Consider the following 13,927-nt stretch of genomic DNA (forward strand, 5'->3'; position numbering starts at 1 on the left):
CCCTAACCCTACACCAGACCTAAACCTACCCATAACCGAACAAAGCTCTGTCCGTGTCATATTGACGCTAAAGGGTGCCATGTGCGTTCGATGTCGACGAAATGTCAAAAGCGCCAGTATATGACGCCCAAGGATGAGAATGCGTTGAAAATGACAAATGAGATATCATCGGAATCGGCAAAACCCAAGGAACATAATGGCATAAATCAAATTTTAAACAATGTTTTTAAAAGTTATAAGTGTTTTTGCAAAAAAAGTATATCTCTGGAACACAAGGTGGCACTGTGTTCAAACTTCTTGGGTACCTTCAGGACATACCCTTGATGATCCCTACCAAATTTAGTGAAGATATGTAAAATTGTAAAAGATATTGCAATTTATGTCAAAATTCAAAATGGTGGACACATGGTTTATCCAATCCTGTCACGACACAAGGAATCCATAGAAACAAAAGATTATGATTTTCTGACAAACTATTCAAAAGTTATGAGCAAAAATAGCCATTTTTCAGATCTCATGACCTGTAGGTGGCACTGTTCCAAAATTTGGATTGGTCCCTCAGAACCAATTTTTGTTTCAATTGATCAAAGTTTAGCCAAGATAAAGCCTCTGAACCAATTTTGAGTCGACCTTAAGTTTCTGACATAACTTTTGAACAAAGTTATCGGCAGAGTCTTAATGTAAGATATTGAATGTGATCTGCATAATGAGAGAAATCAGGTGTACTAAATTTTTCTAGAACAAAAGGTTCAAAAGTTATAACCATTTCATAATAGAATTTTGAACTGGTGGTGGCGCTATAGAGTTGGTCCTAGAGACTCCAAAATTGGTCCAATTACTATTCTTTACCATCCCTACAAGTGTGGCAAATTTCATAGTTTTCCTATGTTCCGTTAATTGGGCTGCCATAGACTCCCATTCGGGAGGAATAAGAAAAATAAAAATGACAATAGGGGCTTGGCCCCTAATTAAAGTTTACTATATATTCACATAGAAAACAGCCGTTTTACATTGTAATATTTTGTACTTTTTTTATTTTTTTATTTAATCAAGTAAATGCTAAAACAATCTTAATCCAAACTTTTGACTGGTAGTATACTAACATGAATTAATGACTACACAACAGAGGGAATTTGCTTTGACCCTGTCTGCTGGCATTGAGTTTGTGACTGAGATTGGGACTCACTTCCCCGACTATGTTCACTGTGGTCTGGAGATGCACACGAACATCTATCATGAGAGCGGTGTTAGAGCAAAGCCCTCTGTGACCGACAGCCAGCTCAAGCTCTCCATTCCAGCTCCTCATGGGCCAACTGAGCTCATTAGCATCACGTAAGTGAAACTGGATTACCAATGCATAAAGGATTTAAAAGCCTTTAACAAAAACAAGTAGGGCTGCACAATGATGGTTAAACTGATAATCATGATTCTCATTTGAGAAAATCTCCTACATTTCATCAGAATTATTGCACTTTTATGTCAGCACAAATCAAAAGAATGTCAACTCATGGGCAGGGTTAGAGAGTCGGAAGGGCAGGGATAAAGTCAGAAAGGAAGGGGATAAAGTCAAGGTCCCAATTACCTTTAGTTTAATTTGCAGAAATAAGTGGTTAAAAAAAAAAGCACCCAGCTACATAAAATAGAGCTATACAGAAGCATTGGGGCCCAGGTTAGTAACTGGAGCTTGGCAAGTAGTTCAGTTAAATGGCTTGTTGTTCAAGTCAAGCACCCCAGTTGGAATAAACGCTATAGCAAAATTGCAACCAGTTTAATAGTGTGGCCCAATAAATAAAACTAAGAATAGTCATGTAATATCCAACTCCAGTTGAAAGTCAATACCAAAGAGACTCTGTTGGGTTTCATGCAATTTATTAAATCGAAATTCACATGACCAGTTTGACTTCCCCACTAGACACCACAGTTTGCCCACTAAAGATGGTCTTGATGGGAGTGTCTCTTCCTGTAAAAGAGATTTGTAGAAGCATGAGCATTTTAAAAACCAAATTCTCATGGTTCCTGAAGTCAGTTTACAGCAAGCACTCACTTTTCCTAGTGCAGCTTTGCTCACAGGAGCCAGAAGAGGGATGGCACACCGCTGTACTACAGTGGATGAAGATCTAACAGAGGGGGAAAGGGTTAAGCTGTAGAATTCACTGTAAAAAGCACTAATATTAAGGGTTGAGGTAAGGCTGCAGAGCATACGGTTTCCTGCAGAGGAGCCAGTGATGCTGGATCAACAAATGTGAACATCTTGACAATAAAGCGCTTGTAGTGGGTCGGGAACTGAAGACCAGATGATCCAGCCACTGGAACCAATGTGGTCAGGTAACGATCATCCTGGTAAGGGCATCTGAAAGGCAAAGAGGCAGTCAGAAATGCCTTACAGCACACTAGATGGATAAAGACTGGCCTTACTCACCCATCAACCAGAAGATCCCATTGGGGTAGACTGAGTGGACTGGGGGTTGATGTTGCCCAGCAATGTCCCAGCATCAGGACAATGTTGGGGTCAGTCCTCTCCAAAATGTGCACCTCAACATACACAGGCTCCCGCAGGACTTTTGTAACTGGATAATCAGCATCACTGTAGTAGGACGTGTACGCCTCGTCCCCTGAGGAAGAATGCAGTGTTTAACTAGAAACTGGAGTTTTAGAAAGGCTTTAGGCATACTTGGGACAAACACTTACCTTCTGCACAGCCTTTGGTGACACATTGACCATTTGCCAGTCTAAGCTCCACCCTGAGGGGTCCAGGAGCAGCTACTGGTGGAGGTGGAGGAACGGTGTTGACCTCCACAACCAGAGCTTCCACAGAGGTACCAGAGTACCTACACTGGAAGAGAAGCCTGGACAACAAACAGTGAGCTTGTAGCATTTGTCAATGATTCACATTTATGATAGAGCATACATCACTTACTCAAAATGGCTGTCCCTTGTAATGGAACCAAGTGGTCCGATACCCATTTCATATGAGGAGGTCATTCTGTTTTCATACACCACATACCCACTGTCCTCCTGCAAATAGTAACATTGTTAGCATCCAATCCATTCTAAGCCATGCAGAACAAAACCACAAGCAGCTACTCACCATCATGCTTGTGCCACACGCAGTGACAGGGAACTGGTATATAGCAAAGAAAGGTGTGGATCCCACGGGACTGCAAGCTGGATCACTTCCACCCAGGAGACGGACTGAATCCAGGCTCAATCGAGGCAGCGTAACATCTCTAGCCACCACTACCACAAACTGACCATCTCTTATACACTGGACAGTCACTGGAACGAGTTACAAGAGCAGGTTATTGCTGAGGATCAGTTTAACATGAATGCCTCTACATTGACTCTACACTCTTACCTGCCTTCCCATAGTAACACTGCTGTCCATTAAAGCAGCAGTTGATAGCAGCACACTCAGCACCACTGATACCAGGTGGTCCACATTGAATCTGCTCATAATCAGCTACAGTACACTTGTCAAGGGGCTCTACCTGTGCTACTGGCTGCTTAGGCTGAAACTGCTGAGCAAACTGTTGACTAGCTTGCTGTTGACCTGACTGAGGAAACGGATGACTAGCTTGCAGTTGAACCTGCTGAGGAAACCATTGACTAGCTTGCTGTTGAACTGACTGAGGAAACTGTTGACTAGCTTGCTGTTGAACTGGCTTTTGAACCTGCTGAGGAAACCATTGACTAGCTTGCTGTTGAACTGACTGAGGAGACCATTGACTAGCTTGCTGTTGAACTGACTGAGGAGACCATTGACTAGCTTGCTGTTGAACCGGCTTTTGAACCTGCTGAGGAAACCATTGACTAGCTTGCTGTTGAACCTGTTGAGAAAACTGTTGACTAGCTTGCTGTTGAACTGGCTTTTGAACCTGCTGAGAAAACCATTGACTAGCTTGCTGTTGAAGTGGCTTTTGAAACCGCTGGTCAGTTTGCTGGAACATCAGAGCTTGAGGATTCTGGGCCAGATCACTCCACTTCGGAACAGCATGACTGAACGCACAGAACCAAACACAAAGTGCCAGAGACTGAACAGCACACCAACTTCCTGCCATTGTTCAACAGCTAGTCACACTGCTGAGGTGCTGCCCTTTGGTCCTTTTGTACTCTACAGACTTTGGCTAATTAATGATAATCCCTCCCTCTTCATTAACAGTCATGATTCTCCAGACTTGCGTGAGTGGGAGTTTATGCAACTGAGTGTTTCCATTTGTTCTTAAGATTAAATATTCCTTGTTTTTCCACCCTTTTTGAACATACATGGAATGCACATATTGAGCTGAATTCAGAATAGTTTACTAGTACTATTTCTGCCGTTCAGAATTCAGCTCGTGTTTTATCAGGTGAATATAATAGTTGATGTTTTGGTAATTCTGGATTGTTTTTTTCCTTCCAATTCTGGCCTGTGTTTTCAGACTGACTCAAGAGTTTAACATGCAGGATTATGTTGTAATGATATGGAAGCCTTTATCAGCAATAGCTGCTGTATTCTTCAATTTTGCATCATTAAAAAGGTCATTTATATAATAAAGGCTTTTAATATCCAGCACACATTGTAAGATCCTTCAGTATACCTCAATATTTTAGGTAGCAAAGTGCAGACTAGACCTAAATTGAAGCAATTATATACCTCAAATTCATTGAAACATGCACATTTATTGTAATATGAGTCTTATCAGAAAAGAACAGGATCTCTTTAAGTCTCTCTTCACCTAAACAATTATTTTGCCTGCGGTCATCACCGTTGTCCCGGGTGGGTAAGAAATGGTTATACAAATAAAACTTGGTTTCATTACCAAAGCATTCATTCTCTAAACTATGCTTGAATTAAATTATTAGAGGACAACTATTACTCAAGACCAAATAACAAGTCTTGTGAAATTGCACACTCTTCAAGAACTCATAAGGACTGTTTCTTGCATGGCCATGTATGCAATGCTCTCAGTAAACAACTAATGTGGGTTACACCAGATTAAGAAAGCACCAGTTCAATAACTGAACTGGTCTGTTCAATAAACACTACTGGGACCACCCTGAAAAAGGTCCTGTCCTTCATCCCAAGTTCTATGTAATGCAGATTGAAATTAATTTTGTTCTAGACAATGCTGTACTGTACATGATAAGTTTTTACTTATAAAAAGTTGCAATTACCTTTTTTATTCCATGGCGGAAACAAACTTCCATAGTTTTTTAGAACATCAGCGTTTTTTTTTTTTCAACCCAAAGCACACGTGAATGCCAGGTTGGGAAAATTAAGTAAAACATTTGTCAGAAAATGTATTGATTTAATAGAAAAGCTCTGATTGGGGGATTTAAACCCTTGACATCTGGCATCTGCAAGCATGAAAGCTCTTCGAGGCTTGTTAACCAGTGCAAGATAATGGAAATAAATGTTTTTAGGATGAATAACCAGCGGGCCAACATCACTGCGTTTATGCTTCATTAATAGAGACTAGCAGAAATTGTGATCACAATTAAAATATGATTAATCGTGCAGCCCTTAAAACAAGTCAAATTATTTTTCATACATTAAATGCTGTTATTTTCCCCCATCTATAGCAATTCTCTGGTGTCTATTGTTGGTGCCAAGGCTAAGCCCATTCCTGCCAAGGGCGAGTATATTAATATGAATAAATGCACTGCTTTTTTCCCTGGACTGAAGTACTGTACAGTCCTGAAGTATCCTGATGCAACGTCAAACGATGCTGCCCCTTACTTTCCTCTCACTGGTGACAGCAAGTAGGTGAAAATCATCTATATACTGATATCGAAATATTCCTTTTTCTCAAACATTTCATCTATACTTCCTTCGTCTGTGTTTAGATTTGCTGTTGAGCTCCATCCATCTGAAGAGGTCACAGAGTATATTGCCAGCATCAGCTATGCCTACGAGGATGAGGCAGACAAAGTCACGTTTAGCCTGAAGGCTGAAGGTTAGAGACGGCTTAACAAAATACCTAACTGGAAAAAAAGAGAAAACATGCACATTTAAAATAACCGTCATTTGTATTTTGCTTTCTAACAGGAACATCCCATGAGGCCAGAAATGTAGTGATATTAAACAGACAGCAGTACAGCATCTCTGCAGAGTTGCTTATCGATTCTCTTCAGCTTGATTCTAAAGTTTCTGCAAAACTGAAGCATGGTGAGAAGTCGACTTTGGAAATTGAGAGTGACCTAAAACTCCCAGAGACGACTTCTGTTCAAACTCTCATCCTGAAATATGGTACATGTCCAGTACAAATGGCCTGTCACGATTATTGATTAATTGTCTGATTGTGGTTATCCGATCAAATTTAGATAACCGAAATAATTGTGCATCTCAGTTTGCCATTCAAATAAGGAAATGTATGATCATGACAGTATAATTCTAGTGAATTATCTCTCTCAAAATATCTATTCTCAGAGAATGAAAAGATTGAGGCTGAATTGAAGTCTGATGTCAGATCTGAGATTCAAAGAATCATTCCCAACATCAATGCTATAGTCAATAGCCTTCTTGATCGCCAGATTGGCCTGAATGAGTTGAAGGTCCGCGATGTTCTGGCAAAGGCAGTTGCGGTAAGAACTTCCCTCAATTTTTTTTATCAGCTTTTGAAAATACCCAAAGAAATAAATGCTTATTAAACTTAAAGGGATTGTTCACCCTAAAATGGACTAAAATTAAGTCATTTACTCACCCTGATGTTGTTCTAATAATGCAGTATACCCTTCTTTGTTTTTCGGACCACAAAAGGAGAACATTTTATTTTCTTTAAATGAAGTGCTTGCTCTTGTCCATATAATGGCAGTGAATAGTGACCAGCATCAAACTTTTTAAAGGACCAAAAAAGTATGCCTTATGACACACGTCACATATTCCAAGTGTTCTGGGGGTTTATGATAGGGTTTGGTGAAAAACAAATCGATATTTAATGTATTATTTAACACAAATCCTGACCTTGGCCGCTGGTCTTCTGTGATCGACTGCATTCAAGAGACTCTAATTAGCGACGCAGTTCACTCCGACTCACCCAGAGAAACACACAAGTTGTGAGAAATCAAAATGAATTAAAACCCAGCATGAAATACAACGCCAATAAATCCCAAAAAGTATCCAAGTACTTTCTTAACTGAATCAAATATACCCTCGATTGGAACTCTGTTTGTCTGATAATAGATAGCAAAAAAGTACATGGATTGTATTTCATGTACTTCATGATTTCATGATTTCTCACAACTTGTATGTTTTCTGGGCGAGTCGGAGTGAACTGCGTCGCTAATAAGAGTCTCATGAACGCATGCAGTTGAGCACAGAGGATAAGCAGCCGAGGTAAGGATTTTCGTTAAATAATACATTAATTTACGGTTTCTTTTCCACCAAGCTCTATCGTAAACCCCAGAACACTTGGAATATATGACATGTGATGCATTGGACCATTCTGTGATATTTTTGCGTCTTTCTATGAAAGTTTGAGGTTGGTCACTATTCACTGCCATTATATGGATAAGCGCGAGCAGGACTTTTTTTATTCTCTATTTTGTGGTCTAAAAAAGAAAGAACGGCATACTGCATTAGAACAACACCAGAGTGAGTAAATGATGACTTAATTTTCATTTAAAAATATATATTTTTTTTTTACCTATGTGCAGAATTTGGGAGTTCACACCGTGCCTGTGATCACTCTTCCTGAAAGATTGTTCCTGAATGTGTGAGTTAGTGTCACCATGTTTGCCAGTATTTCAATTCAATTCACAGTTACCAGTTAAAATGAACACATGCTTTTTTAAACAGAGAGGCTGCTGTTAAATATCACTTTGGCCAGCATTACTATACCATCACTCTTCCCTTGCCCTTGGGTGGAAAATCCACTAGGGATCTGAACTTTCCCACAACCCTCTCCACACCAAACCTGATTGTACCTCATCTTGGTCTGGAATTTGAATCTGCTAGCGTTAACCTTCCAGAGTTCTTCATTCCTGGGAGTGTGTCGCTGTCTGTGCCGACTCTCGGATTGGTAGAGTTGTCCGGAAAACTAAACAGCAACTATTACATCTTAGAAGCAGCTGTGTCTGCAGCCAGAGATCCTGCTGAAAGTTATTCTGCTAAGTTTGAAGTCACTGGCACAAGTCCTGTTGACCTCCTCTCCCTAAAGGTCGGAGGTAAACCTATAAATGAAGTACAGTACCACATGCACTGTATGCATGCACTTGTTTTGGATGGTTGCTTATTGATTGATTTATTTCACAGGATCTGCTCTAGTTGAGACCGCACCTGGCGATTCTCTGAAGGCTAACGTAAAGGCCGTGCTTCGCCACAAGATTATCAATGCCACGATAGGTGTTGAGGAGGAAGTGGAATTTGCTGAAAAACTCAGTGTAAAATCCAAAAGCAAGCTTGAAGTAACTAGCCGTGTTGGAGTGCAAATTTCGCTGGAGCACAATGCACAGTTTGGCGTTGATGCCGAGGAGATCTCTGGAGATGGAAATCTGGAAGGATTCTTCAAGGCTGGTTCAGTCCATGGTTCAGGAAACCTTTTGCAATCAGTCTCAGTCCTCCCACTCAGACAAGAGGCAAAGATTAATTCTTCACTGAAAGTAGATTCAAAACTTCTTCAGGCTCAGAACTCCTTCGCTGTAGCCTTTGCCAATGGAGAGCTGATAATTCTGTCCAACAACACAGCATTTGACAACCTTCTAACATTGCTAAATATTGCTAAAATAACCTTCAAGGAATCCCGGCTTGATCTAAATTCTCATACAAAAGCACAGGTTCTTGGCCTGAAGATCCAAAACGTGGTTGAGACCAGAGCTGATGCTGAAGCAGTTAGCATTAAGATTGAGACCTCAACTTACAGCATTGAAGAACGTATCCATTCCCTGGTCACAGGAGCACTGGACATCAGTGGTCTAGCTATTCACAGTGACGCCTCTGTTAAACTCATTGGACACCAAGCTGTCCACAAAGCCATTCTGAACTTCAATAAAGATGGCCTGAGAACCAATGGCACAACCTCACTGCAAAGCCTCTTGAGTCTGCAGGAGCTTAAGCACACCTTCGAGATCACCTACAAAAACAAAACTGCCACTGCTCAGTGCAAAACCATTGGAGAAATCATGGGAAGTCGCATTAACCACAACACTGACCTAGAGATTGCTGGAGTTTCTGGCAAAATCAAAAATCATATACAGTTCAAGTCCAGATCATTTAATTTTGACACCAACACTGATGGTACAACTATTCCATTCAGGTTCAGTTTTGATGCCAGTGTTAAAGGTAATGATAACACACACTTCCTGTATGGACATGCAAGGCATGATTTTAGCGCAAAAGTCTTTCTAAAAGCAGAACCACAATCCATAGCTCACTCTCATGAATGCACAATCTCATCCAGCCTTAACCTAGACAACGGTGTCTACATTAAATCACAGTTTGAAAGCATGTCTGACACTCTGCTGATCCCCTCTGAACAAAAGACTAAATTGACGGTTAAGGCTGAAGTGAACGACTATGCCATAGAACAGGAAATCAGCGCTTACAACAGTCCAGCGCGGCTTGGGCTGGAAGGGTCTGGAAAAGTGCGCACCAATCTGTTCAAAACTGCTAACACTTCTTATCAGGACTTTGCAGTATCTGGCTTCCTAAAGTATGATAAAAGCACTGATACACAATCAATTAGATTGCCTTTTATTGAAAGTTTTTCTCGAGTCCCTGACAACATCAGAATAACGCTTGTGAGCATGGGCGAGACCCTGAGGAAATACATCAACCGAGAGGGGATTGCTTCTAAAATTCAGAACATACCTCATCATGTAAGTGACTTTGTGTCTAATTTGAACTTTGAGAGAAGAGCTGTGCAGCTGAAACATGTCTTTAAAGCTCTGTACCAAGAAAATGCATTAAAGCTGAAAGGTCTGATCAGTGCATTTGAGAAATTAGTGAGTGATATGTTCAACCGTTTCAGTGAGGCATTGGATATTTTGGGGGAACTGATTGTGATGGGTATGCATATTGACAAAGTTGTTGAAATCCTACCAAAGTACATCAAGGTTTTGATATTTTCCATCATTGAGGATGTAAAAAATATTCTTAGCTTGATCAACACCCAAGGTTACACAAAGCTGAATGAAATCTTCCATCCTGCCAGTGCTGAGAACAAGCTTGACAGTCAGATTCCTGCAATTTCGACATCTCTTCTAGTGCCATCTTTTGGAAAACTGTATGGCGAATTCATAATCAGCAGCCCTCTCTACAACGCCAGAACCTCTGCAGAGTTCAAGAACGCCTCAAAGAGATACCCTTTTTTCACAGCTTGCATTAACTCTAAAGGAACCTCTGCAAACCTCAACGTTCTGAGTTACGATCTAGAATCCACAGCACAGATATCGATCCCCGAGACGAGTCCTGTAATAGTGTCTGAAACTTTCAAGTTAACACACATTGAATTGACTTTAGACCAACAGGCATTGTTGACTCTGAATGGATCTGTCTCTAACAATACTTTCTTTCTTGAATCTTCATACAAGAACCAGGTTAACATCCCCTCGCACTCACTGTCTGGTGAAGTCATCCTGATTCAGAAGGCTGTAGCTTGCCAGGATGATGCTGCATTCACACTGACAGTTAAAAATGAAGGAACCGGCAGATTTGCTCTTCAAGACTTCTCTGAGGAAGGCACCCATAAGAGTGACCTGCATTTGAACATGGGCCTTGGCGCCGCCAAGCTGTCTTTTACTGGCCATACCGATAGCGATGCTTTGCAGATCAAGATGAAGATGAAAGTGAATGCTGATGCTGTTGCTCTAAGCCACCTTGAATTCAATGCTAGTGTTGAAACTGAGTCTCCATTTATCAATAACAGTTTGCTGGTTGCTTCTGGGAAGGCTCACTTGGGCGATATGATGGTGGAAATCAAGGCATCCCATGTCACATCGGTTGTCGGAGCTGTCAACGGTGTCCTCTCTAATGCCGCCAACATCATGACCTGTCCTAGTGAGGTTGCTATTGACTTTCAGAACAGGGGTATTGCCAAGATCAACCTCTTTGAGTCTTTTTCAGCCAATGTTGATGTCCAGAAAGACTACGCTGTTACCTTCAACTCTGACATACAAGAAATCAGAAGTCTGGCAGTCGCCTACTTAAACAATTACAACTACAGCCATAACTTCACAGCCAGCAATAACAAAGCTGAGATGGCTATGTACGCTGTTGTAAATAGTGTGACTAGCTTTGGGTACTTAAATGCTGTAGAAATGTTTGTGCCAGCCATTTTCAAGATTCCAGCAATTAGAGAGCTGAACTTGAATGATAATACTGGCCTATGGTATGACTTTACCACAAATGACCAGCCCGTTAATCTAACTGCCAAACTTGTCTACCAGAAGAGCTGGTTTGCTCCCATTATTGATTTGGGTCTCATTGTTCCTTCATTTGGTAACTTAGTCTCTGAGGTGTCTTTCAAGTCCTCTATTCTTAACCTCAATGCTAATGCAGGTATTTATTTGAAGGATTACAGGATGCGTGTAAGTGCCACAACTGCCTCCGTGTTTCGGGGATTGAAGGCCAAGCTTGATGGAACCACTAGCCTGACCACAAAAAGTGGATTGAAACTGGCCTCTTCTTTGTCTTTGGAGAATGCCCACATTGGCGGTAATCATGAGAGTACCTTGACTCTGGAAGACATCTATGAGGCTGTATTGTCTGTGGACACAGTTGCTAAGATTAATCTGACAAGCTTCACTATTGATGCCACTCATCAACTTTCTGCGGACACCAACGCCCATCCAAAGGCAGCATCAAACTTAAAGATCAAGTACACTTTTGATCGTCCAGATTCAGAGGCTGCTGGACATGGAGATGCTGAGAATACCTTGAAGCTCGATGCAACTCTTTCCTTTATCTCTATTGAGTCTGCAACCCAAGTAACCACAGATTCTACATTGCCTGAGTCTACTGAACTTAAGGGAAAAATGGATAATCAAGCTAACATCTATGTGAACTCTGATGGTCTGAAATCCAATCTGAAGACTACTGGAAATGGTTACATTGATAATAAATATTCCAAGTTTGGGTTTGACATTAGTGACCAGCTGACCTTGGAGGGAGATCTTGGCCGTATGTATTCTTTGCTAGAAATTGATTCAAACTATACAGTTATCAATTACAGATATACTGAAGTTGCAATAAACCACACTGCTCTTGGTAAAGTTGAACTTGTTCCCCTGAGCACCATCTTGGCTGCTGTAGACATGTTCTTGACTCAGCCAATGTATAGTGATTTTGATGTAAGAGAGACAGGAAGTATTTTTTCATCGGATGGGTTTTCTCTCAAAATAGAGATTTTCTCCCGTTGGTTCAATTCAAGTACAGAATTAGATTATAGTAATTTACCTGTCCTAAAGGTGTTTGGGTGCTCTTCTAATCTCACATCTCCATCTACACTTCTGGAGTATCAGGGTGAATTAAGTGTAATCCGCACTTATCTCAACTAACATTATTTTTTGTTGAATACACACCAGAGGAAATATTTCATCAAGGGATTGATTTCAACTATTCATTGGGCTTTATTTGCTGTGTGCTTGCTCACCTCAGGCCTCATAATCACTGACATGAACAGATCCAGAATAACTTTAAAAGTCACAATGATGTAAACATGTTTGTCATCCTCCCGCTGAGGATAAAATTAGTGTTGAAACCCTGAAATATTGCTTGTCCCATTTAAACACTATATGCAATAAATGGATAATTTTACTATAAGTATAGACTTGACTCTTCTTATTGTTCTACTTCATTGACAATTTTAGATTAAATTGTACATTTTGTGATGTTCATTGTTTATTTAATTGATATATTTAATATACACTAAATTGCCAAAAGTTTTGGGACATCTGCCTTTACATGCACATGAACTTTAATGACACCCCATTCTTAATCTTTAGGGTTTAATATGGAGTTGGCCCACTCTTTGCAGCAATAACACAATAACAGCTTCAACTCTTCTGGGAAGGCTCTCCACAAGGTTTAGCAGTGTGTTTATGGGAATTTTTGATCATTCTTCTAGAAGCGCATTTGTGAGGTCAGGCACTGATGTTGGACGAGAAGGCTTGGCTCACAGTCTCTGCTCTAATTCATCCCAAAGGTGTTCTGTCGGGTTGAGGTTGAGACTCTGTGCAGCCCAGTCAAGTTCCTCCACACCGAACTCGGGAAGGGGCCATCGCCAAACTGTTCCCATAAAGTTGAGAGCAATTGTCCAAAATGTGTTTATATGCTGAAGGATTAATAGTTCCTTTCACTGGAACTAAAGGGCGAAGCCAAGCCCAACCCCTGAAAAACAACCCCATAATCACCCCTCCACCAAACTTTACACTTTGCACAATGCAGTCAGACAAGCACTGTTCTCCTGGCAACCGCCAAACCCAGACTCATCCATCGGATTGGCAGACAGAGAAGCGTGATTCGTCATTCCAGAGAACACATCTCCACTGCTCTTGAGTCCAGTGGTGGCGTGCTTTACACCACTGCATCAGACTCTTTGCATTGCATTTGGTGATGTAAGGCTTGGTTGCAGCTGCTCGGCCATGGAAAGCCATTCCAAGAAGCTCTCTATGTACTTCTTGAGCTAATCTGAAGGCCACACGAAGTTTGGAGGTCTGCAGCTATGTACTCTGCAGAAAGTTGGCGACTTCTGGGCACTGTGAGCCTCAGCATGCGCTGACCCCACTCTTTTTTTACGTGGCCTACCACTTCGTGGCTGAGTTGCTGTTGTTCCCAATTGCTTCCACTTTGTTATAATACCACCAACAGTTGAGCGTGGAATAGTTAGTAGTGAGGAAAATTCACGAATCCACTTATTGCACAGGTGGCAACCTTTCACAGTACTATGCTTGAATTCACTGAGCTCCTGAGAGTGACCCATTCTCTCACAAATGTTTGTAGAAGCGTCTG

The 13,927-nt window shown here is 41.1% G+C and overlaps 2 protein-coding genes across 2 annotated transcripts in view; one reads left to right on the forward strand and one right to left on the reverse strand.

Moving 5' to 3' along the window:
• apobb.2 (apolipoprotein Bb, tandem duplicate 2) overlaps positions 1–12,732 on the forward strand; it is a 35,955-nt gene extending 23,223 nt beyond the window's left edge. Inside the window, exons 17-24 of the mRNA XM_079888975.1 lie at positions 1,127–1,332; positions 5,563–5,742; positions 5,827–5,936; positions 6,029–6,229; positions 6,410–6,564; positions 7,636–7,694; positions 7,778–8,145; positions 8,234–12,732. Of these exons, the coding sequence (XP_079745101.1) occupies positions 1,127–1,332; positions 5,563–5,742; positions 5,827–5,936; positions 6,029–6,229; positions 6,410–6,564; positions 7,636–7,694; positions 7,778–8,145; positions 8,234–12,474 (5,520 nt within the window). The 3' untranslated portion in view covers positions 12,475–12,732. The remainder of the gene's footprint in view (positions 1–1,126; positions 1,333–5,562; positions 5,743–5,826; positions 5,937–6,028; positions 6,230–6,409; positions 6,565–7,635; positions 7,695–7,777; positions 8,146–8,233) is intronic.
• LOC307168590 (zona pellucida sperm-binding protein 4-like) lies at positions 2,388–2,875 on the reverse strand (the record flags this gene model as incomplete). Its single annotated transcript, XM_079888706.1, has 2 exons — positions 2,388–2,612; positions 2,689–2,875. The coding sequence occupies 2 exons, from the start codon at positions 2,873–2,875 to the stop codon at positions 2,416–2,418; spliced, it is 384 nt and encodes a 127-aa protein (XP_079744832.1). The 3' UTR covers positions 2,388–2,415.
• Positions 12,733–13,927: the final 1,195 nt, after the last annotated feature.

The sequence above is a fragment of the Squalius cephalus genome, assembly GCF_949319135.1.
Source record: "Squalius cephalus genome assembly, chromosome: 12".
NCBI classification, from domain to species: Eukaryota; Metazoa; Chordata; class Actinopteri; order Cypriniformes; family Leuciscidae; genus Squalius; species Squalius cephalus.